Source organism: Typopeltis vanoorti, chromosome 21 (genome assembly GCF_054136105.1).
Source record: "Typopeltis vanoorti isolate ZY-2024b chromosome 21, IOZ_Tvanoo_1.0, whole genome shotgun sequence".
Lineage (NCBI taxonomy): Eukaryota > Metazoa > Arthropoda > Arachnida > Uropygi > Thelyphonidae > Typopeltis > Typopeltis vanoorti.
Genome location: NC_143569.1, coordinates 41,493,163 through 41,518,376, shown reverse-complemented (window position 1 = coordinate 41,518,376; position 25,214 = coordinate 41,493,163). Strand labels below are relative to the sequence as shown.

Sequence of the window (25,214 nt, the reverse complement as noted above, 5' to 3'; positions counted from 1 at the left end):
ACCAAATCAACTGGAAAAGCACCTACTCCTTACACCGCACAAAAACATGGTACGAAAGAAAATTTAAAGAATCCTGCGAAATCCTAATAAACCACCCAAATATCAACAATAAAGATGGTATGAAAATTCCAAGGATCTGGATGGCACACATTCAGCCAACCTAATTTGAAAGATTCAACACAAGTCAGGACTTTAGCCAATCTGCTATTATTAGAAACCATTCCACTCCAACTGGCTGGAATGATGTTAATATAATGTTAATATATGTATATAATCGACAACACAAATAATAGGACTTTAGCGTTGATGTATAATTTTTTTTTTTTTTTTTTTTTTTTTTTTTTTTTTTTTTTTTTTCACCAGAGGTCAGGCCAACAATTGTGGTAGCGGTTAGTCAGTGTCTTTAACGAACCAGTATGATTGTAGTATGGCTTGTTTCCTGTGTATGTTTGTATATACGCTCCAGAAGATGACCTTGACATAAAGGTCAAAACGTCGAATTGTAAAATTTTAGTAATAGTAAACTAAAGTTTTTATTCAAACACGGTAGTTGTCTCCATAATTTCCAAAAATGCATTCGGATCACCGTGCAAGCCTAAAAGGAAAAGAAATCGTAGATTAGTAGATTCCGAAAAGGGAATCGTAGAGTTATGAGTTTTTTAAAGATATAAGACTGTCAAATGAGTGTTGGTAAATAAAAGAAAATATTGCAATTGACGTTCTAAAGGAATGTTCGAAGAAAAGCTGATTGGAAGATTAATAGTAGATTCCGAAAGGGGAATTGTAGAACTGAGTTTTAAGGTGGAAGACTGTCAATAAGTATTCGTAAATAAAAGAAGATATTGTTATTGACGTTCTAAAGGAATGTTCGAAGAAACGCTGATTGGAAAGAATTGCATGAAGTGAAAATGTTTATACTAAGTGAATTAAGAATGTCTATACTTCAGAGTGAGGAAGAATTAATGTGTTCTACATGAGGGCCTTACAGAGAAACCGGTTATGAATATTTTTGTTATTGTGTAAACAAAGTGCTTAGTGTAGTAAATGCGATGAAGTATATGTTAAACAAATCAGTAATAGATTGAGTTAGAAAATGGCTGATCTCTTAACTGTAAGTTTATTTTAAAAGGCCTTGGATCATTAATTTTGTAGTTATGTATTTTGTTTGAAGTGTATATATTGTTTGTGTTTTATAAAATGTGTTTATATTTTAGTTTTGAGTCAGTGATTTTTTTTTTTTTTTGATTCGGAAAGAAAGAGGTAAAGTCATTGCACCAATTGGAGTGAACCCTTGTGCATATATAGGTATACTCAGAAATAGAAATAATTGTTATAGAGAAAATCTCATAAAAATGAGGATAGATTAAAAAAATAATAATAATAATAATAATCTCATATCTAAACAAATGGTGCAGTCGAAAAGAGATCTTCTCTATAAAGAGATTAAACAATTAATAACCTATTTAAACACTAAGACTAGAGACCACAGATATGAGAGTCCTGAGAAAGATTACAGGGGTGAACAGATGGCATCAATTGCAATGTCATATTAAAAACGAAAAAATATTAGGAAAGAACTTAACATTGTTAGCATAGCTAATCTCAGGTGGTAGTCACTTAAACAGAATGGGAGAAGAAAGATTAGCAAAACAAGTGTTCTTTGATAGGTTGGCAGGAAAAAGACCAAGATATAGGTGGATTGATAGAGTAAAAAGTGCCTTAGAAGATGGAAATATAACATCTGATAATGTTGAAGTCTTGACAGGTAACAGATTGATTTGGAGGAAAATTGTAGATAGGAAGTCAGTAATGGTGTAAGTATTTCATACAGTACTATCATACTGTACACCCCTTGACAGTACATAAGAGGAATTTGATGATGATATGTAGAAAATGCTTCTAACCATAATGCAAGGCTGAAAGACAGTTTCTTCAGAAATGTGCTCTTTATTGGATAAAGACAACTTATATGAAGTCTAGGTGTTTTCAGTCTAATGCATGAAGTCTTGTGCATGAAGTAAGCAACTTAAGCATGACTTTACTTGCATCAATCTCTTATTGGGGCCAAAGTGTTATTCTTGTAAGTTTATTGATATTCATCCTAAGGATTAGTGAGTATTTCCTCTACAAATGTTGATGTCATGGTGAGCTTCTAGTATCGGTTTATGGGAAACATTTTGACAGCCTTTGTCAATCTTGCCGTGCTGGTGAAGATGATTTTGGACAGTTTCCATTGGAGTACAGAGCTTGGCTGCCAATTTATAAGTGCCAATGGATGGATTGGTATCCAACAGCCTTTGGGTGTAGTGTCTTAGGATCATTTGAGAGTAATTGTTCAAAATGTATTTCGTTTGGGAGCAGTGTTGCTGACTTTGTATACTTTGCATCAGTCTAATGCAATGCTCTTCTTACAGCATTCTGACCTTTGAGGTGCAGGTGTTTTGTAGATTTTCCAGCTGTTTTGCTGCAGTATGTCCAAATATATGTTTCAAAAATGTTTTTGAATTAGTTGATTTTAGCCACTCATTCTCCTGAAAATGTCTCCACCCCTCCGAATAAAACAATTGGTCAGAGGGGTACACACACACACACACGATTAATAGACTTAATATACTGATCTGATCTTCTAACCTTAATTTTTAAAGCGCCCCCCCCCCCCCCCCCCAGCTCAGTTTTTATTAATAGTGCCCTTTGGTTGGACATGACCTAGGTTTTTTTAATCCTGTCTAGGATATAAAGAATCTTTATATGGGCTTTTCAGGTGATGGTGAATTATCCAGTGTCATATGAAGGTGATAAGGTTTCTCCTCCCAGTTTTCATACCACAGAACAGGCAAATTAGTCTAAGAACACAATTTACAGACAATAATACTGGCCTCATAGCCTAGTTGCCTTTGTTGCCTCAGCTGTAACAGCAATTACAACTCCTACTCCAGTCTGATCAGTAAACAAAACTAACTTAAGCATTAAACATAAGTGATTAATATATTATTTTGCTTAGAATCAGCTCCTTAATTTGATATAGAGAGAAGATATAATTATTTATTATGACATGCAAGAAAGAATGAAAATGCTAAGTAATGAAAACTTTTTAGGGTTACCCTGGTATGTATATTTTGGCCATCTTCAAGTGGGGAGTTTGATTTTGTTATGCAGGTTATTTGTTTTCAAGACTAGTTTTGACTTCATCTCAGTTTAAGAAATTGGTAAATAATTTTAGCATGATAAAGTAGTGACTTTAATTTGCCAGATTATTGTTTTACACTGTTTATTGTATTTAAAAAAGTCACACTGTGTCAAATTTAAAAAGAAATTAATTTCTTTGTAGAGTTGTAGAAATAGCAGCTTCCCATTACAACCATATCTCAGCAGCCTTGACTCAAACGTCCAAAGTGTATATGTGGGGTCAGTGTCGTGGACAGGCAGTAACTCTTCCTACTGAAACTCCATTCCATTCTCTTCATGATGTATTTGCTTGTTTTGCATCACCAGCTGTGACGTGGAGACCAATGGAATTAGGTAGTTCATTTTGTATTTGCTTAACTCTTAAATGGATGTGCATGTGATTTCTTACTTTCTGGAAAAATAATAAAAAAAATGATAAAACTGTATTGATTTTTATCAGTTCATCTTAGCTAAATAAGAGGGCAGTGATCTGAATATATAATGACGTATAACTACAAAAACAGTATTTTATCTTGGAAGAAAAGTGGTTTTATTGTCTTCTGAACTACCTATCGGTAAGCACTCTAGGTGCCATAGTTAATTGCAAACAAAGATATTAGTTTTGGATCTCTGTGTATGCTTTCAAAACTTTAGTTGTAGAAAAATAATAAATGTAAAAGTTGATCGGTTCTTGATAATTTGACATTATTTATTATTATTAGTATTATTCAGGCCTCCATGGAGTCAAAAGACTCTTCACAAGAGGTCCTTCCTAGGAAACACAGTCTATCAAGACTCATTGCGGGAGGTCCCTCCTAGGAAACACAGTCTATCATACCACCCCTTAAACTCATTGACCGTTCTCGCTCTCACCACTCTATCAGGCAATGCATTCCATGGTTCAACCACCCTCCATGCAAAGAAACCATTCCTCACCCTCCTGCTCACAGCTTCCTTTCGTAACTTCCATGGATTGCCCCTTGTCATCACTCCTTCCTACTGTTCAACCAAGTGAAAGAACTCCCCAGTGTCAATCCTGTAACCACCTCTCAACAGTTTGAAAGTCTCAATCATATCACCTCTCTTTCTTCCATCCACCAAACTCTGCAGTTCACATTCCCTCAGTCGATCCTCACATAATTAACATTGTACAGTCCTGAAACCATCTTTGTTATCTGCCTCTGTACCCTTTCCACAGTTAATTTATCCCCTTTAAATCCTGGGGACCAAAATATTTATGTATCTACCAGGGCAATACAGTAATTAATCCACACATAATGAAAGATCTTGTGAAGTGTTGAAGCTAGGATATGCAGTATTTTGTCTGCCTTACAAGGATAGTAGCTATCGACTGAAACAACATTACAGAAATATCTAAGCTCTATGGCAAGAGATCCTTAGGCGTCTGTGAAAATTTGTAGCAGTGCTTCATAGTATAAATAGATGAACAAAATAAGTTAATCTTTTTTTGGATTTACATCTTCAGAGCAGAAATTATAACTATTATTTATAATTATAATCTGCTTTAGATGGGTAATTTCCTGGTTTAAATCTTCATGAACCTTTGTTGATAAATTGAGAAAGTGTTACTGATTTTATTTATTATTTTATTTATTATTATTTTTTTATATGGTGTAGAGGTGGTAGGAATCAAAGTGTAGGTAGTTTCCTACATTAGTGAGTTTCTGATAAATTTTTGTATGAATGCTGTTTCATGATCAAGTAAGAGTTAGATTTAGAAAATTGAGTTTTTTTTTCATCATGTTCTATGACAAAATGCAATCAATTACTGAAGTTATTCAGGAATGTTCATAAATTTAGAATGATTTGTTTTTTCCCAATACACATATATTGTCAACATATAACATCTGTAAAAAGAAATGCCATCTAGAAGTGTTGGGAATAATAAGTTCCAAGTGGGCCAAAAATAAGTCAGCGAGCTTATCACTAATATTTTGACCAGTTGGGTGTGTAAAAATGTGTGCGTAGAAATTTCTTTCAAACTTAAAGTAATTTGCTGAGATTTAGTTTTATGAAGTCTAGGATATCAGAAAGGGTTAGTTTTGTATGCAAAGAAGGTTTAAATAATTTTATAATAATTCTTACAATGTCCAGTGTTTTGCAAATGTCAGCATTAATGTATAATGGAGTAACATTGAATGATGTGAGAATATTATTGGGGGGGAAGCATAGATTTTTAATTCTCTCAAAAAGATCATCTGTGTTTTATATTGTGCACTTTCATATTTTCATTAGTGGTTATAATAAATTTGCAACAAATGCTAATAAAGTGGGTCCTTGTAAGATCTGATTGGGCAGATGATAGATGGATGTTTTGTTCATGGCAAGAATTTTAATTGTGAATTTATCAATGTTATCTTTGTCTCTTAGTTCACGTAAATAGTTATCAATTTTCTTCATCAGGTTTGGAGTGGGGTCTGTCTATCTTTTTGTATGTACCAGGATCTGAAATAGTATTTATCATTTTGTTTCTATAATCTGATTTATTAACAAGAACAACAACCTTTATTGGCCTTTGTGACTAAAATATCTTAGAGATATTTAAAAATCTTAGAAAATATCTAAGATTTCACAAGTAGTTGACTATTAATAATATTGTTTATTTTTTCAAACATATGTCTTTGCTAGGAAAGAGTGAAATTTAGGCCTTTTTCTAATAATAAAGTTTAATTTGGCATATTTAATTCGTCCCTCTGTCCAGGACTTCTGAACTATGCAGTGCAGCCACTGTAAGACTTTCATACCACCATACTTCAGCATTTCTGGTTGACTAGAAAGGTTCACTATTGAGCTATAAATATTTTCTTTTTATGGACATTATAAATTGATTATGTAATTGTGTGTTGGAGAAAAACAAACCATTCTAAATTCACAAACATTCCTGAATAACTTTAGTAATAGATTGCATTTCTCCACAGAACATGAAGTAAAAAACCTCAATTAATTTTTTGAATGTAATTCTTACTCGATCATGAAAGTATTCATACAAAAATATATCATAAACTCACAAATGTAGGAAACTACCTACACTTTGATTTCTACAACCCCTACACCATTAAAAAATCTATTTTAATGGTGTAGGTATTGTAAAAATTTCCCTACCTCAGTAGGGAAATTTCCCTACCTCTGTAATTCTCACATTCTGTTTTATTTCCCTTTTTTATATATGGGTACTATTAGAGCTCTACTCCAATCATCAGGAATTCGTCCCTCTGTCCAGGCCTTCTGAACTATGCAGTGCAGCCACTGTAAGACTCTTATACCATCATACTTCAGCATTTCTGGTCGAATATCATCTACTCCTGCTGCCTTTCCACATTTCAAGCCTTTGATGGCTTTTTCTACTTCAAGTATGGATATGTATTCCTGACTGCATGCCTGGTCAGTGTTTCATTTAGCAGTTTTTCAAAGTAATTACTCCATACTTCAAGGATATCTTTTTCTCCCATTTTCATGTCATCTTTATCATCTCTAACTCCTTTTACAGCACTCTTTCCTCCATTCCTAAGCTTCTTCAACAACCTCCAGAATATTTTGCCACCTTCTTGATATTTAATTTCTATATTCTTACCAAAGTCCTCCCATGACTTTTGCTTAGCTAGTTTTACAAAGTGTTTAGCTTTCTTACATTTGTCTCTGTATTCTCAAAGAGCACAAGGTGATCCATCTGCCAGGAACCCATGATATGCTTTCTTCTTTTCCTTCACGGCCTCTTTAACTTCCTGTGTCCACCACAGAGTTCTGATTTTTCTATTCTTGCAGATAACCTCACCACATGCCTCTCTGGCTGAATCAATCAGGGTTTTCTTCAAGGTTTGCCACTGAATCTCCATGGTTTCGTTCTTGTTCTCAAACTCTTTCATTTTTTCTTCAATCATGTTTGTGTATTTTAGTCTACAGTTCACATCTGAGAGCTGCTCAACATTTACTCGCTTTAAGACTTTCTTACATGTCATTCTTTTCAATATGAAATTCAATTTTATCCTGCTCAAGACTAAATAGTGATCACTTTCAATTTCAAATCCTCTGTACACTCTGGTGTCCTGCACCAGGGAGAAAACATCACTATCAACAATAACATAGTCACCGAGACTTTTCTTATTCCTTGCCTCTTCTCTCCATGTGAATTTGTTCACATTTTTATGTTAGAACATGGTGTTAGTAATAACTAGTCCATGTCCTGAGCAGAAATCCAACAGATATGTGCCATTATTGTTAGCTTTGCTCTTTTCTCCAAATTTTCCCAAAATATTTTTGTATGTCTGACAATCATTTCCTACTCTGCTATTTAGATCCCCAACAAGGACCAACTTTTCCTTTTTCATTGTGTCAGTAGCTTTCTCTAGAGCCTCAAAAAATTCCTCCAATTCTACCTTAGCAGAACCTTCTGTGGGATCATAGGCACAAATAAGCACTCATTATCCAGTTCCCCATTCTCATATTTGCCCACATCACTCTACTTGAGACTGCCTGCCATTCAAGAAGATTAGCCTTGTATTTTGTGTTGAATATTATGGCTACACCTTCTTTTCCTTGATTGTCATTGCCTGAATATAACATTTTGTATTTTATTGCTCAGAAAGATCTCACCAGTTTTTGTCTTTTTTGTTTCAGTCACCCCTATTATGTCGATCTGGTACTTATCTAATTCCTCAGCTAGCTCCATTTCTTTGCCATTCAGGCTTCTTATGTTTGATAGTATCGATCTTTAACTCTGGTAATATTGCGTTGGGTGTGCTTTCAGATTTGTTCCAGTAGCTAACTTTTCGCTGTTTGCCCTGGTTCCCTGGCGAAAACAATGGGGCCTTGTTTAACCGGGCGACACCCCAGCCAGCATGAAATTTTGTCATGTTGTACCATCAGTTTGTATGTATACTGGTTTAAGCCAATGAGAATACAATTTGGTCGGCTAAATCCAAATTGCCGGCCCATCTTCGTTTGTTCAGTATCCAGGTAGATACCCAACAAGGTGTACCACGAGAAGGTGAGGATTGGACAATAGGTCCGAATCCCTGGTCGGTTCTCCATATTCCTTTAAAAGGTATGTGGAGGTCTCCTCTCAGTTATACAACTTTGATCCTTAAGCACCCCTCCCCAGCAGTTAACGTAGTTTATTAATTCTACAGCCAAAAAAGAGCCACAATCCTCAGGAGAAAGTAAATATTTCCTATAATAAAATCTTAATTTCCATATATATAGAATATACATAAAGTTATAAGATACATATTGAAACATTCAGACTATAAAACTGTTTTCACTAGTAATTCTAAATTATAAAATAAATTAAAAATAATACAAAAGAAAACAATTTATGACATTCTACAGTGTTACCATATCATTTATCGCTTCTCTTGTCAACCAAACATCAATGCAAAAACTGCAGTGCCACTTATATTATGTCTACAATCAGATAACTTCATTCCTGCTTGTATGAACATTATTGGGATTGTTGTATACACAATATCTGAATTCTTTCAAAAGAAACCAAAAAAATAAATCAGCCAAACCACAAAAGCACTAAATGCAGAAATAGCAGCACAAGCAGTAGAATACAACCATATACCACAAACAGAAAAAGTAACCATTCTTAGTTTTCAAAACAAAAATGAAACAAAGGTAAGAATATCAGAAGCCATTGAAATAAAAACACGTTGCAAAACCATCAATGCCCACTTCTCCTACATTATATATCTGAGGTTTCTTCTGCTTCTTCTTTTCCAGAATCCATTAGGAACATCGGAAGCCTGTAAATTTTTTCAGTCAGTTCTTTATCTTTCCTGTTGGTCTTAGTTCAGCAGAATTCTTCTTCTCACATTCTATTAAAGTCTATCTCCTCCATGTATTTTTAGGACAGCCACCCTTTCTCTTTCCTTGGGGATTCCATTCTAGGGCTGCATGACAGATTTCTTCATGATCTTTCCTAAGTGTGTGTGTGTGTCCAATACATTTAAGTTTTCCTTTTCTGATTTCAAGGTCGACTTTTTACTGATTTGTTCTTTTCCAGAGGTCTTCGTTAGTAATAATTTGTGGGCACTGTAGACATCGATTTACGAGTGTTTGTCGTTTTCTTTGTATTTTTTTTGGAAACTAGACACATTTTGCATCCATATAAAAGAACTGATTTAATCCGTGCATTAAATATTTTTAATTTTGTATCTCTGTGAATATTTTTCGTTTTCCATACTCTACAAAGTTTAGCATATGCACTTCTTGCCTTTTGAATCCTTATGTCAACATCTTTAGTTCTCCATCTGCAGATAAAACACTGCCAAGATATGTAAAATAGTTTCGATTTTCAATTTTCATTTGTACTTGTGCCTTTTTGTTCACATTGATTCTCATTTGTTTTGTTTTGTTTTGTTTATTTTCAAACCAACTTTCAGTGATTCTTCTTGTAATATGGTTAATTTGTTTTGAATATCTGCATGTTTGTGAGTAATTAGACATACATCATCTGCATAGTCTAGATCGCCCAAAGTTTATTTATTTTCCATGATATTCCTTTGGCATGTTTCATTGCTGTCTGTTCTAGAACTTGATCTAGCACCAATATAAATAATAAGGGACATCCTTGTTACACTCCAGATACAGATTGAAAGGGTTGTGTCATATATCTATCATGCAGCACCTGGCATTGGAATTTCTGTTATCCTTCCTGTATGAGGTTTATTATCTTCTGCGGCATTCCTTTGATTTGAAAGTGCATTCCACACACAATCTCTAGCAATGGAATCGGAGGCTTTTCATAATCCACAAAGCAAATATAAAGGAAAGTTAAATTCACCCTGACTGTTTGATTATTATTCTTAAGGTGTTAATGTGGTCTATACATGATCTATTTGGCCTAAAACCAGACTGCTCTCTTCTCATGCCCTCATCTAAAATATTAAAGATTGTTGAAAGAATAATAGAAATTAAGTGGATATTGAATCCAACATTATTTCACAGCTGAAAAAAACTACAAGAGTTTCGTGCCAAATATAGAAACTATAAAAGCTTAGGCAGATCCGAGCGGTCCACCTAAGCCCATATCCTGAAAGGTTGCTTACGCTTGGATCTGCCGAAACTTTTATAGTTTCTATATTCGCCACAAAACTCTTCTGGTTTCTTATTCAGCTGTGAAATAATGTTGGATTCAATATCCACTTGATTTGTATAGTTTTGCATTGCTGAAGTAAAGCCTTTGGCTCTTTATTTCAGTAATTCTTGAAATAATAATTTTGCAGAAAATTTTGCTAATGACTCATAGCAATGTATTCAAGACACCAAGTAATTTTATGTAAACTTGGTTTTAATCCTATTTCCCAAGTAAGCAAACAGACAAGAAAGTCAAGTTTGCGCCTGCAAGTAGTACAAGTCCAAGGCAACTCATGGTGGTGCCAGTTGAGGCAACTCATGAGTGTTGCCTTGGACTTGCACTACTTGCAGGTGCAAACTTGACTTTCTTGTCTGTTTGCTTACTTGGGAAATAGGATTAAAACCAAGTTTATATAAAATTACCTGGTATCTTGAATACATAATATACCTAAGTTAAGTTAAAAAAACTTTCGACACATAGCAAGTTTATGCTCCTCCAATTATTATAGTTTTCCAAATCTCCTTTCTTTGCTATTTTTACTATTATTCTATCAACAATAACATAGTCAATGAGAATTTCTTATTCCTTGCCTCTTCTCTCCATGTGAATTTGTGCACATTTTTATGTTGGAACATGGTGCAGCCATTGATGCAGCCTACATTATATATACCACGAAATGTTATTCTTTTATTCTGATGACAGTTGTACCAAAATAACTTTACTCCACATTGTAAATTGATTTCATGTTTCTCATTTATTTTTATATTCTGTTTTACTAATAATATCATCATTCATTACAAAATTTATTCTCATCTTTTAATAGCATCCAATTATTTTTATGCTTATAATAAATTTAGTTTAATCCTTTATCCAAGTGTGAGCAAACAAAGTTTGCGCCTGAAAGTATCTTCAGGACTGGGTTAAGGTGGTACACACCAGGGCAACTCGGTGCAAAGGTGGAGCAAGCTACCAACACTCCTATCCTATTGAAAGTATCTTCAGGACTGGGTTAAGGTGGTACACACCAGGGCAACTCAGTGCAAAGGTGGAGCAAGCTACCAACACAAGCTACAAACAATTTAGGATAGGAGTGTTGGTAGCTTGCTCCACCTTTGCACCGAGTTGCCCTGGTGTGTACCACCTTAACCCAGTCCTGAAGATACTTTCAGGCGCAAACTTTGTTTGCTCACACTTGGATAAAGGATTAAACTAAATTTATTATACTCTAACCAAGTGGAAAATAAACTTTCAAAATATTTTTATGCTTTTAATTCCGTTATTCATATCTAGTTTTAAATTTTAAAAATCAGTGGAGTTCCATTCTTACTATTATCCCTGTCTCTCATATCATACTTGTTCATCACTATTTACAATCTCCATTTAGATCTTTACTGCCAACAGCACAACAAAGTAGGCAATATATATGATCACTTCGTAAAATTTTTATTTTATTTGAATTTACTCGAATAATAGAAACTACTTGAGTTTGTCATTAGATCAGAACGTGTCTTTACACATTCTGATCTAAGGATGCTCCATAACATAAAAGCTTGGCTTATCACTTTTTTTATTATCTTTGACTTAACTAAACTTTGAATATTCAAATCTTAGCAATCAAGACACATTGTAATGCTATTAATGTCCACCACTCCTACATTGTTTGAGGTTTGGCAGCCCATTATATAAAAAGGAATGCCAAACTTAAAATCAGCCAGAGCATCACTAATCCTGTTTTTTCTTCCACATCTGTGGAGACAGCCACATCCATAATGATCTTTCACCTCATAATGTTAATATCTTGATTATTGTATACCATTCATCTTCTGTTTCATTATAGCTTGCATTTTTTAGTCTTTAACTTTTCATATTATCCTTTATACTTTAAATTTTTACAACATCAGAGTATGCAAAGTTAGTAGTTTAGATCTTTTCTTTATTATGTGAATTGTTTCCTATACTCACTGCTTATGTATCTTGGCAAATAGTTGTACTGTGAAAATGGTAGTTAAAATTACAGAAAAATGGTAGCCAGTAAATAACTATGTATTTTTTTAGTAATACAGACCATAATGCTTAATGTATAACACTTATTGACATGTATTTCTTATTTGCACAAAAAGTAAAAATTGCAAAATGTTAATTATGTTTCTATTACAGATTTGTTCAGATAATCCACAATGTTTTTTCACATGCCCAAGCAGTTAAATATATTTTTAGAAAACACAACTATTTATCTGTAAAACCAAATATTTTTCAGTTTTCTGATTTTTGAAGATGTTTTCTCTCATAGAGAAATGTACATTCAGTATACTGTGGTGCAACATGTATATAACTGTTCCCAATTCACATAAATTCTTGTTGCAAAAAGATTTTATTTCAACTTATTCTTTGTGTTGTAAAACAGCTGCATATAGCCTCTCTTTAGTTGCACTTTCTTGAATCAAGAATACTGAACTGAAAACATTTTAAACATTTCATTTCTACTCAGTGATGTATTACTTAAATATGTAAGAGAACTTATTTCCCTTCCAATTAGTCATGGTTATCAATAACTTGGTCAGTAAGAGCTGTCACAAAATGAAATAGTGACGTATTGCAATCACAATGGGTTTATTTGTACTGTAGTTACTTTAGTACCTTAGTTATTTTAATTTTTGTTGTTGTTAAAAGTTATAAATTTTGCTAACACAAAATGTTAAGTTCTATCCTCTTACCTTGACAAATATACCTTCATAATGACAAAAATCAAAAAATATGTGTAAAGCTATGGTTTTTATATGACAAAGTCAACAAAATGCCAAAGATGACTGAATTTAATTGTTGCACATGTCTGGGTGTTCTGTTGATGGGTCAGCGATGTTTGGATTAGTGTTAAAATAGATATACATAATCATAAATTATGTTTATTCTATAAAATTTATTTTTCTATAAGATTGATTCCTAATATTTCATTTCTAATACCACTTATTTAATAAATTTATTTTTTTTTTGTGTTGTGATATGTGGGGCCCTGGGTGTGTTCCTCTTTCCCAGATCTAAGGGCAGCAATTTATGTGAACTCCTCCCAAGAGTTTATAAATTGTCAGTTATTAGTGCATTTAAGTTAATTCCATTAGCCTTTTTTTTTGTGAAGCCATATTAGTAATTATTTCAGTAGATGGTTTTTCCATATTTATCATAAAGATAGCCAAATGTTTATACACTTAAAAGTGTTTTGATAGCTCTTTTTATTAATACTGAGGTTGCACTTCAGGTGCAAGCCATCCTCTTTTGAAATTTGTAGAGTTACAACAGTAACTCGACAAATTTTTTAATCATTTTTTTAATTAAATCATTTTTTAAAAAAAATTTTAAATTATAATTTTTTTTTCCTTACCTGAATTCTTATCTAGGTTTTTCTAGAAACACTATATTACTTAGGGATTAGATGTACACATTAATTAATAGTACATTTATATTTTTTGGAAGGTAAGTTGAATACATGTAAAGCAGAAGATTAGATGTTCAGTTTCATATATTCATATGGGAACACATCAAAGAGTGTTAATCCATCTAAATGATTACTGAGGAAGGGAGATCATAATGGAAGAAACAGAATCATTCCATCTTTAAGTTGGCACCACTTATGAAATTGTTCAGTCTTAGTTCTGGTATGGTTCTAAGAGATTGGAGAAAGGATAAGATAGTTCGATTACTTATAGGTAGCTCCAAGACAAAAGTAGCAAATTACCAGTCAATATACGGAGTAGAAAGTTTATTTTTCACTAGGTTAGACTATAATAAATTTAGTTTAATCCTTTATCCCAGTGAGAGCAAACAAAGTTTGCGCCTGAAAATATTTTCAGGACTGAATATAGTGTTGTACTATCTTACCTGGGTAAGTGTTGGTATCTTGCTCCACCTTTGTTACGAGTTGCCTTGGTGTTGTACTACTTACCCAGGTAAGATAGTACAACACTATATTCAGTCCTGAAAATATTTTCAGGCACAAACTTTGTTTGCTCTCACTGGAATAAAAGATTAAGCTAAATTTATTATAGTCTAACCTAGTGAAAAATAAACTTTCAACATCTTTCTCTAAATCCAGAGTAATTTAAAAAAAAGGGTGGCAAACCTTTTGGCAACTCCTATAGGTAAAGATGACCTTGCTATTGCTTCTGCCTGGTATCTCCAACTCTGGGCCTGGCTCCCACTGAAGAGACCTCAATAAAGATCGAAACTAGTCTGGGTAGTGGCCAATCCTTTAATGCATAACAGTATTTATATCCACAAGGAGATGTGTTTTGCATTATGGGAGATACTGGGATAGAAGTGTTGGTAGCTTGCTCCACCTTTGCTACGAGTTGCCTTGGTGTTGTACTACTTACCCAGGTAAGATAGTACAACACTATATTCAGTCCTGAAAATATTTTCAGGCGCAAACTTTGTTTGCTCTCACTGGGATAAAGGATTAAACTAAATTTATTATAATATACGGAGTAATTAAAGTATTGGAACAGTTGGTTAAATGTGAAATCCAGCAATGGATGAATGGAAATACAGTACTCTATGGTTGGCAGCATGGCTTTGTAAAAGGTTTTGTACTAGGGCCACTACTCTTTAATTTGTATATCAATGATATAGGGAAAGATTTAAGGAGGTGGGGGGTGGAGGATATCCAGTTTGTTTGCTAATGATGCAAAACTAGAGAGGGCAGTAGTTGAGAAAGATGATGTAGGTATCCTGCAGGATGATTTAAATAAATTGGCATTGTTGGCAAAGGATAATGATTGCCAATTTAATGTTACAAAATGTAAGGTTATTCACTTCCAGTAGAAAAGGTTACATACTTTGTATCACATTGATGATACTGGGTTGCAGGAAAATTGATAAGGCTAGGGACTTGGGGGATAATTGTGGGCATATCGCAAAAGTTGGTAAAATAGCTCAAAGGATTACTTGGATGTTGAAAAACATGCTAAAAGGTAAAGATATGGAGATTATTATCCTTCTTTATAAGGCTATGATTCAGCTGCATCTTGACTACTGTGCATAGATTTGATCACCTGGGCACACCAATTCCTCATGCAGTAGTTTCCCCTATGTCTAACCATATAAACACATGAAAGCAACAGATATAATACACTGGGCATCATGACCTTAGTTACTTTAACCATTATTTCAAATAACAGCAACAACTGGTTGTGGAACCTATACTGGTCTGGGACACTTAAATATGCAACTTATTTTATCTGTTTCAGAACTTCACATGGTGAGTTTCCAAAGTTACTTCATTTTTTCAAGATTAAGAATTTAATTGTATTTTTGTTATTAAATGAACACAATATTTTTTCTATACATTGAAACTCTTTTCAAATTATAATTCATTAAACCATCAAATATTATGCAGCTTACAGGATTTTGCACATAAGATTTTGCACTGCATACTACAAATATAACATTATCAGCCCAAAGTGTTTCTTAAAAAGATAACCATTATTATTATTTTTAGATGTGGCTCTGACAAACAGAGTGAGCGATAGCCTTCGAGTGGCCTTTGATGACCTGGTATGTATTCATCATTAAGTATATAATGAACTGCTTTTGTTCAATTCAAAAGGAATTATTTTCATCAAAATGTGATAATTGTGTATATTATGATAACTAGTTAGTTCCTCATTATAGCAAACTCTTAGCAATATAGTTTATTATAATGTCCTTTGGTATAATTTATTATAGCATCCTACTATAATAAACTATACCAAGGAAATAGTTTATTATAGCAGATGGTTGTTTGCCATAGTGAATGTTTTTAGCATTATATTGATGCCATGGAGGCTTTGGTAATTATTTATGGTGAATGAATTATAATATTTGCTATAATGAGAGTCAGCTGCATCTTGCACTACAAAATAATTTTGAAGAAATTATAGTATTTGATTAGAAGTAGTTTTCACTTTTAGTGATAATGAACACAACTTTATATTAAAATATTGTGCAATATAATAATAATTATTATTATTACATAACACCTCTAGGGAGTCCAAAGATTCATCGTGGGAAGGCACCTACTTGACAACTCTCCGTCTCCACCAACCACAACTACCTTCATCATCTACACCAACGCCACTGACTACCACTAGTGTTTTCGCAGACAATCACAAACATCCATACCCACGGCGGGATTTGAACCTGCAGCCTTTTGGCTGGAGAGTAGATGCGCTAACCACTCAGCCAATCAGGCCGATAAAAGTATCTCAACAAGGCAAATCTCATCTCTGCAACTCCCTCGAACAAGTGTGTTCTTGGATGTTACTCGCATCATTAGCACTACTACTATCCACTGTACTGGTGGATAAAATATAATCTGTGATAGCAAGCTTATTTTTATCTTAAAATCACAGACAGAAAAAAAGTGCATTGAATACATTACAAAATTATTGTGCAAATTTAGTTTTCAATGAAATTTAGCAAAATAACATACTATCACAGTTTTTCCTGAAACTTGTTTCAGTGCATCTTTCAGTCTTTGATTGCCACAAGATCAAATGCATTCTGAATATAAATAATACTAACTATATATTGGGTTTCATCCTTTATCGAAGCGTTAGCAAATAAAGTTTGTGCCTGAAATACTTTCAGGACTGAGGCAACTCGTGGTAAAGGTGGTATAAGTTCTCCTCGCTTGCCTTAGTATCTCCCATAATGCAGCACATCTCCTTGCAGACAGTATTGCATTATGGGAGATACTAAAGCAAGTGAGGAGAACTTATACCACCTTTACCACGAGCTGCCTCAGTCCTGAAAGTACTTCAGGCACAAACTTTGTTTGTTAACACTTGGATAAAGGATAAAACCAATATATAATTAGTAGCATAGCCAAGTGAAAAAACTTCCATAAAAATATATATATGTATATATATAAATAACACTGTGTCGTAGATTTGAAAGTATTAATAATAACTATAAAAACAGAGGAAAACTAGCATTAAAACTTATTTACTGTTTAATTTTTGCCTAGGTGCCATAGACATCTTCAGTAATACAGACAATTCTAAAATGTGCCACCTTGACAGCTAATGTAAGATACCTAAAACAGTCAATAATTTCCTAACCCTGGGGGTTAGAAAATTATTGACTGGAGGGGTCTCCAAAAAATAAAAAAATACACACACAAAACATTTTAAATCTGCTAATCTCTACTATCGCCCATAAATCAGTTTAAGTTAGGACAGTGGAGTAAACTTTTATGTGTTTTTTTTTATAATGATTTTCTATGAGGAAACAACTTTTATGAACAACTGTTGTTTTGTTCCAGTGTTCTATTTAGTTCAGCAGATAGCATGCTCATGATATTTAATGGAACACTTGTGTTCTTCTAGATGAATAAAGGCAGATCTTCTGGTTTGTCCAGAATAAGACAAGTTGCAAGAGCAAGGAATCTGGTAGACATCTGGAAAACCTAGAAGAAGCAGCTTGTCCTTAGAAGTGAGAAAGGTGGAGAATTTTCTGATGGGAATGAAAGGCAACAACAACAACAAATATTCAGTGGTTTTAAAACTTGAGCTATGCATTCAGAAATGCCTTGCCCATAAGGGATAGGAATGAGAGTTATTTCTTCTGCATTAGAAGAGGTAGAGTTTTTTTTTTTTTTTTTTTTTTTTAATGAAAGAGTCCTTAAAACCACTTGATGTGAATTAAATATGTTGTAAATTCCTTCTGTAAAAGTTCATCAGAATAACATGAAGATGAGCTTGATGTTATAATCATCCATCCATCCTGGTCAAAAGTTAGCTGAACACTTAACCACACTTACTGGTCATTCTTCGTTCATTTTAGAAATTATGAACTTTACAACCATGTTATAAATAACTATTTTAATTTCCTGATGTTTTGACCTTCATATTAAGGTCATCATCTGGAGTATATACAAATATACAAGGACAAGCTGAGTACATTTCACACAGTAAGCTAAAGAAACAATGATTTGATCACCAGCTATTCTACTGGCATGACCTCTAGCGAAAAAAAAAAAATACAGATAAAATTACAAATTAATTAATTATTTAGAAACTACATCAAAGCTAAATTCTATTTAAGATAACATGAGAGAAACATTCTTTCTTATAGTTTTCTTACAGTAACAATGATGTCCTATTTTTAACATTACGATTGTTATATTAGATTTAGGATTCTAGATTATCTACAGTCCTGTTTATAGTTAACTCTTAGGGAGAAAGGTTCCGTGGGTAGAATATGTGCCTTCCATATGCTTGGAATTTTTAGACCATCATCATTATTGTTCAGATTGGGGTGGTTGATAAGAATCTCACAGGCTTCCTTAAATTTGCATTCATGCCATGTTTTGGCATGATGTAAACAACTGGTGCTTTTCCAGTCAATTCTATGTAAAGTGTTCAGGGTATGATCAGAAAGGCCAGCTTCACCATAGTTATTATATTTAATGTGTCGTTTATGTTCCTTTTGTCTGATAGGAATTGTGCGTCCTCTTCGCCTATATATTGTAGATTACAAGTGCAATAAATACAGTATACTCCAGGGTGGGTCTTTGAATGAGTTGAGTAAGCTTTTTAATTTTGCAGGAGATTTAAAGGTGGCTTTGAGGTTGTATTTCTGTAGTATTCTGATTATTTTATCTGATGTCCCTTTAATGTAAGGAATGGTTATAGTTTTATTGTAGTTTGGTTTATCTTTGTTTTTTATTGAGGTCTTGTAGAGAATTTTGTTAAGTGTTTTGGCTGTAACCATTTTTTTAGAAAAGTATTGCTGATAACGTTAAATTCATCTTTCAGCGCTTGTTCATTGGAGCAGATCTTCAAAGCCCTGTTTTTTAGAGTATTAATGACACCTAGTTTTTGTGTTGGGTGGTGGTGGTAGGAGTTTATGTATGTATATATTGGCCAGTATGTGTCAGTTTCTGGAAAACAGTGAAGAAAAGACTGCCAGAAGGAAGATGTGTGAACAAGTGTATCTAGAAACAGAAGTGTGTTCTGTTTTTCAATCTCAATTGTGAATTGTACGCATTTGTGTTATTTGTTTAGGTGGCTAAGGAAAGTGTCTAGTGTCTGGCAGCCATAGGGCCAGATTGCGAAACATCGTCAATGTATCTAAGCCAAACTTTGCGTTTTAAAGGAGAGGGATCTAGAGGATGTTGCTCAAAATGTTCCATATAAAAGTTAGCAATGGGGGGAGGGATAATGGCGAGCCCATGGTTGTGCCTTCTTTTTGTAAGTAGAAAGCATTTTGCCATACAAAATAACTAGAACATAATACATGCGCAAAGAGCGCCGTGATATCTGGAGGGAATTTGTTCTGTAAAAGCAGGATTGTGTCATTGATTGGAACATTCGTAAAGAGGGCAGAGACGTCAAAACTGACTAATAAATCATCTTTTTCTAATGTAATGTCTTTGATTATGTTTATGAAGTGTTGTGTGTTTCTGATATAGGAGGGGAGAATGACCTACCAACTCCTTGAGTTTTGCTGCTAATTTCTTGGCTAGGTGATAATTCGGGCTATCTATACCTTCGACTATCTGCCGGAGTGGTGCGTTTTGTTTGTGTATCTTTGGTAGACCGCAAATTCTCAGGGAACGAGCATAGTGAGGAAGTAATTTTTTTACTGTATCTTGTAATTCTCGGGGAACGAGCGTAGTGAGGAAGTAATTTTTTTACTGTATCTTCGGGCCATGTAGTAATCGATTTAAGTAGTTTCTCTGTTTTCTTTTTTATTCTATTGGTTGGGTTGTAGTTAACCACTTGGTATGTACTATTGTCTGAGACTAGCAGATTCATTTTTTCTAAATAAGTGGTTCGGTTTAGAATAACAGTGGCACTTCCTTCATCGGCTCTAGTTATTATGATGTTTAGATTTTATTTTAATGATTTTGCCGCTGTTAATTCGTGTTTCGTTAAGTTGTTTGTTATTGTTTTCTTATGATTTATATTTAAAATGTTGGCGGTTTCTAAATGTATTTTATCTGCTATGTTATTTGGGATGAATCTTAAGCCTCTTTCAATATTACAAATAAAATCCAGTTTGTCATCGATCCGAATGCTACGGCAAATTTTAGACCTTTGCTGAGTAGTGAGAGTTCATCTTTGTTTAAGGCATAGTTGGATATAATAAATTTAGTTTAATCCTTTACTCAAGTGTAGGCAAACAAAGTTTGCACCTGAAGTAGTTCAGGACTGAGGCAACTCATAGCAAAGGTGGACCAAGCTCTCATTACTTCTTGTCTCAGTATCTCCCATAATGCAAAGCACATCTCCTTGCGGACATGTATAATGCTATGCATTAAGGGAAGGGCCACTATCCAGACCGGTTTCAACCTTTATTGAGGTCTCGTAAGTGGGAGGCAGATCCAGAAGTAGTGATACTAAGTCAGAAGCAATGGAGAGGTCATATTTACTTATACGAGTTGCCAAAAGGTGTACCACCTTATTATTAATTTACTCTGGATTTAGAGAAAGATATTGGAAGTTTATTTTCCACTTGGTTAGACTATAATAAATTTAGTTTAATCCTTTACCCAATTGTAGGCAAACAAAATTTGCAACTGAAGTAGTTCAGGACTGAGGCAACTCGTAGCAAAGGTGGACCAAGCTCTCATCTCTCCTTGTCTCAGTATCTCCCATAATGCAAAGCACATCTCCTTGCAGACATGTATAATGCTATGCATTAAGGGAAGGGCCACTACCCTGGGTAGTGGCCTCGAAAAGATTACGCACAACACAGCAAACAATATCCTTCAAACTAAGAAAGAAAATCTCATATCCAAATTTCATAGACTAAAAGATCGACAAAACCAACAGACATATTCGAATTTCTTCACAGTGAGCATTAATAACCAACCAGAAGCAAGAAACAATAGGAGCCACTAATCGCCTGCAGGTAACAATAATGTAGTTAACCTATCCAACTACACTGGAAGTTTATTTTTCACTTGGTTAGACTATGATAAATTTAGTTTAATCCTTTACCGAAGTGTAGGCAAACAAAGTTTGCGCCTGAAGTAGTTCAGGAGTGAGGCAACTCGTGGCAAAGGTGGACCAAGCTCTCATCACTTGTTGTCTCAGTATCTCCCATAATGCAAAGCACATCTCCTTACGGACATGTATAATGCTATGCATTATATATTTGAATTTCTTCATAGTGAACGTTAACACCCAACCAGAATTTTATGGAGATGTATAATGCTATGCATTATACATGTCTGCAAGGAGATGTGCTTTGCATTATGGGAGATACTGAGACAACGAGTGATGAAAGCTTGGTCCACTTTTTGAGGATAATTCAAATATCTGCATTCAAGTAACTTGAAAGTTCAAATTTTACATTTTGTACCTGGTTTTGAGTAACAGCCAAGTTTTTTCTCGTAGCCTGAATCTGTTTCTCTGAGTAATGCTTTCTCCATGCAGTGGTATATTCATTGCTTTTGGTGAGGTAAATTTTCTCTTTAGTTTGATGCAATTCGGAATGATATTGCTGTCCCTACAACATTTTAAAAATGTCAGTTGATTGATCAAACCAGAAACATGAATCTTCAACTTACCGTATTGATTGAATCTCTTGTGTGTCGAATCTCCATGAATTATCAGAATCCTTTCTTTTAATGTTGCACGGTGATCAGCATTCGTTTTAGAATTATCGACTTTACAACCATGTTATAAATAACTATTTTAATTTCTTGACATTTTGACTTTCATATTAAGGTCATCATCTGGAGTATATACAAGGACAAGCTGAGTTACATTTCACACAGTAAGCTAAAGAAACAACGATTTGATCACCGGTTATTCTACTGGCATTTATCTGTATTTTTTATTTTACTTTTTATTTTTTTTCACTAGAGGTCATGCCTGTAGAATAACCTTTGTCTAATTTTTGCACTTATTATTTTGTGTATTTTTATATTGTTTCCCTGAAGATGTCTCAGTGACTGTGATGAAACACAGGAGCAATTAAATTTGTGTTTAATTATTTATATATGCTGTTTTCATTCCATGAAACCTCATAATGAGTATATTCTTATTCACCCATTCCTGAATTTCATTATTGACCAACTTATCCAATACTTCTACAACCACTTCTGATATATAACTGGTCTATAATGGATCAATTACTAAGTGGCCACTTAGTAATTGATCCATTTCATCCACTTCTGTTGTCTCCCCACCATCAGCACATGTTATAGTTATCATTCCATAGTCATTTTTTTTTCTACTTCTCATATAGAAAATTCCAAAGAACTCTTTAGCAGAGTTGACAGATGAAATTCCAAAGAACTCTTTAGCAGAGTTGACAGATGAAATTCCAATTTCCTCTCATAATATGATTTTGCCTTCCTTGTTGGCACTATTCTTGGAGCTTGCTGGTCACCTTTCTCCTTTTATAATTTCCACAACTTGTTCTGTGGTCTCTGCTTAATGATACTACTCATTCATTTAACTGCTACATGCTTTATCCTCCTGATCCTCATATACAGTCTGATACTGCTTTCTTCAAACACTGTTTTCTTTTCCAATGCACTACTAACATCCTTCCCTTGCAGTTAGGTATCTCATTGGAAGCTTAATAGATTAAAACAGCACTGGGGAAAGGATTAAAACTATTTAATTCTTATAGTATTTCACTTCAGTCACAGAGACATCTTTGTGGAGTACAATATGAAACTTGTACCACACAATACATAAAGGTAACACAAAATTAAGTGAAAACATGTGGATGAAAGACTAGAATCCTAACTCAGTGAAGCATCTGCTTGGAGGCCTTTGTAAATTAAGATCTTGTAGATTACTCCCCATATTTTAGGAAGTTATGCATCCATATTTATTCAGATTAGGCTGGTTTTCAAGAGAAGTTATAGGTTCTAAAAACAGTTTTTCTGCTTCAGTTGGAGCATGGTGTTTTATTTTTCTGGTCGATTTATGTGTAGTATCTAAAACATGGTCTGCAAGATCTGATTGACTAAAGTCATTATTGAGGATGTATTTTTTGTTCTGTGCAGGTGGTAGCAAATGCTGATCTTCCTGTCTGTCTATAGTAGACCAACTAGCAGAAATAGGGAATTGTGTACACCAGGAAAACCGTGAGAGGAAGAAGTTGGTCTTTAGGGGGAATGGATAAGGGTAGCTCATTTCAAGTGGAGCTTGAATTCTGTGTAGAGGTCATATTTCTTTAAAATTCTTGCTATTTTTTGCAATGTGCCTTGGACATAAAGATGGCAATAGCATTACTAAAATCCTTCTGAAGAGAAGTAATGGAGTGGGGAATGGTTTAATTATTTATTTTGATTCAGTAGGAATGTAACCATTGGATAGGAAGAGAGGCCATGTAAGCTCCATTAGTTTTTATGATACCGTATCATTGGGGACATGGGAATAATGGGAAATTTTGTGAATGTATCCATCTCTGAGTGGGTTTCTTCTATACTGTGAAAGAGAGGTTACCATTAGGAAGACATGTTATTGAGATAGCTAGGAAGGCATTGCTGTTAGTTTCATTTTCTATTGTAAATTGGATTCTCGGATGTTGACTATTGAGGTGACAGAGGAAAATCTAATCTATTTGATTAGATATTCACATAGAAGGCTTGTGGAGGCTAAGTCAAGAGCTTCAAAGTTTTTCATTAAAAAAAAAAGGGGGGCATGAACCCATAGCTGTACTCTCTGTCTGTTTGTAAATTGTTGTTCCAGAATCTTGACTAGAAAAGAATTCCAAGTATTTTGGAGGGTGAGGAAGTTGCATGTGATGTGTTTGTGGCACAAAAGGCTAGTGGTGAATGCCATCCCAAGAAGAGAGATCAGATCTTGTCTTGCAAGCTGGATATGTAATTAAAGGTAAGGGGAGTTGACCTGACATCTTTCTTGTAAGAAAACATATTTGTTGTTTTGATTCCATTGATTGTCTTCACTCCATTGAATAATGGTATGGAGATCAGTGTTAAAGGCTGACATTGATTAAAGAGATTTAAAGCTTGGAATGTTTAAGCACTTGTAAGATTTGTCAAATGAATAGGGGGAAATGGAGTACTATTATCAACAAAACTGTGGATAAGGTCTGAGATCAGAAAGAGACAGACAGATAGGAGGTCATTTATGTGCAGAATAAAGAAGTTAGTACAAAACAGAGCCCTGGGGAACTCCTGCAGTAGTAGAAAAATCTGAAGAGAGAGACAGATGTGTCCACCATGACATGCAGTGAATAAACATGAGTAAACTGCCTATTCAATTACAATAACTTCGTGGCAGACCATAGAATACAATTGTTGAGTAGTCCCTATCAAATGCCTTTTGAAATGTTGTGCAATATCACAGATTTCTTTTAAACCTCTTCACAGCAGGTCTCCAGAGGTGGATGATGTAGGCTGTGATTTGCTGCGGAATCTAGAGTAATGGAAATATATGGTATAGTCCACCACAGTATAGAGAGCTGTCATTTGGCAGGCTGCCAAGAAGAGTCCATTCATTTTGAAGGGGAGAAAGAAATAAGGCGATGTACAAATTGGTCACCAACACACGAATTTATGTGCTTTATATGTAAAATTTTCTAACTGTTATACAAGCAAAATAGTTATCACTTTAAAAACTACAATGATCATAAAAGAGAAGTTAATTTTCCGACATGTAGTAATAAACAACCCATCCCTCAAGACAGATTGATTACCCTATAATAGGAATGGATTCTCCTTCTTTTCATATGCGCAGAAGTGTTGAAGGGTCTCGAATCTGTGGACGTACTATAGTCACTAATTCACTTTGGAGTCCTGAAGTGGCTTGAAAATGTACAACATTTAGTCTCTTTAGAGCAGCATCTCCCAACAATGTAATCCTTAGTCCATCCACAACTAAAAGTCCATAGCATTTTGGAAGTAGAATTTGAAGGGGAGGGAAAAGTTGAAATCATATAAGATAGGTGTTAGTTCTAGAGCACACCATTCAAGTGTAAT

At 34.2% G+C, this 25,214-nt stretch overlaps 1 protein-coding gene across 3 annotated transcripts in view; it reads left to right on the top strand.

Annotated features, from left to right (window-relative positions):
- LOC150094771 (RCC1 and BTB domain-containing protein 1-like) overlaps positions 1 to 25,214 on the top strand; it is a 224,173-nt gene that overhangs the window by 137,092 nt on the left and 61,867 nt on the right. For all 3 annotated transcript variants that reach the window (XM_090410997.1, XM_090410998.1, XM_090410999.1), the window contains exons 8-9: positions 3,329 to 3,519; positions 15,756 to 15,811. In XM_090410997.1, coding sequence (XP_090267123.1) covers positions 3,329 to 3,519; positions 15,756 to 15,811 — 247 coding nt within the window. The remainder of the gene's footprint in view (positions 1 to 3,328; positions 3,520 to 15,755; positions 15,812 to 25,214) is intronic.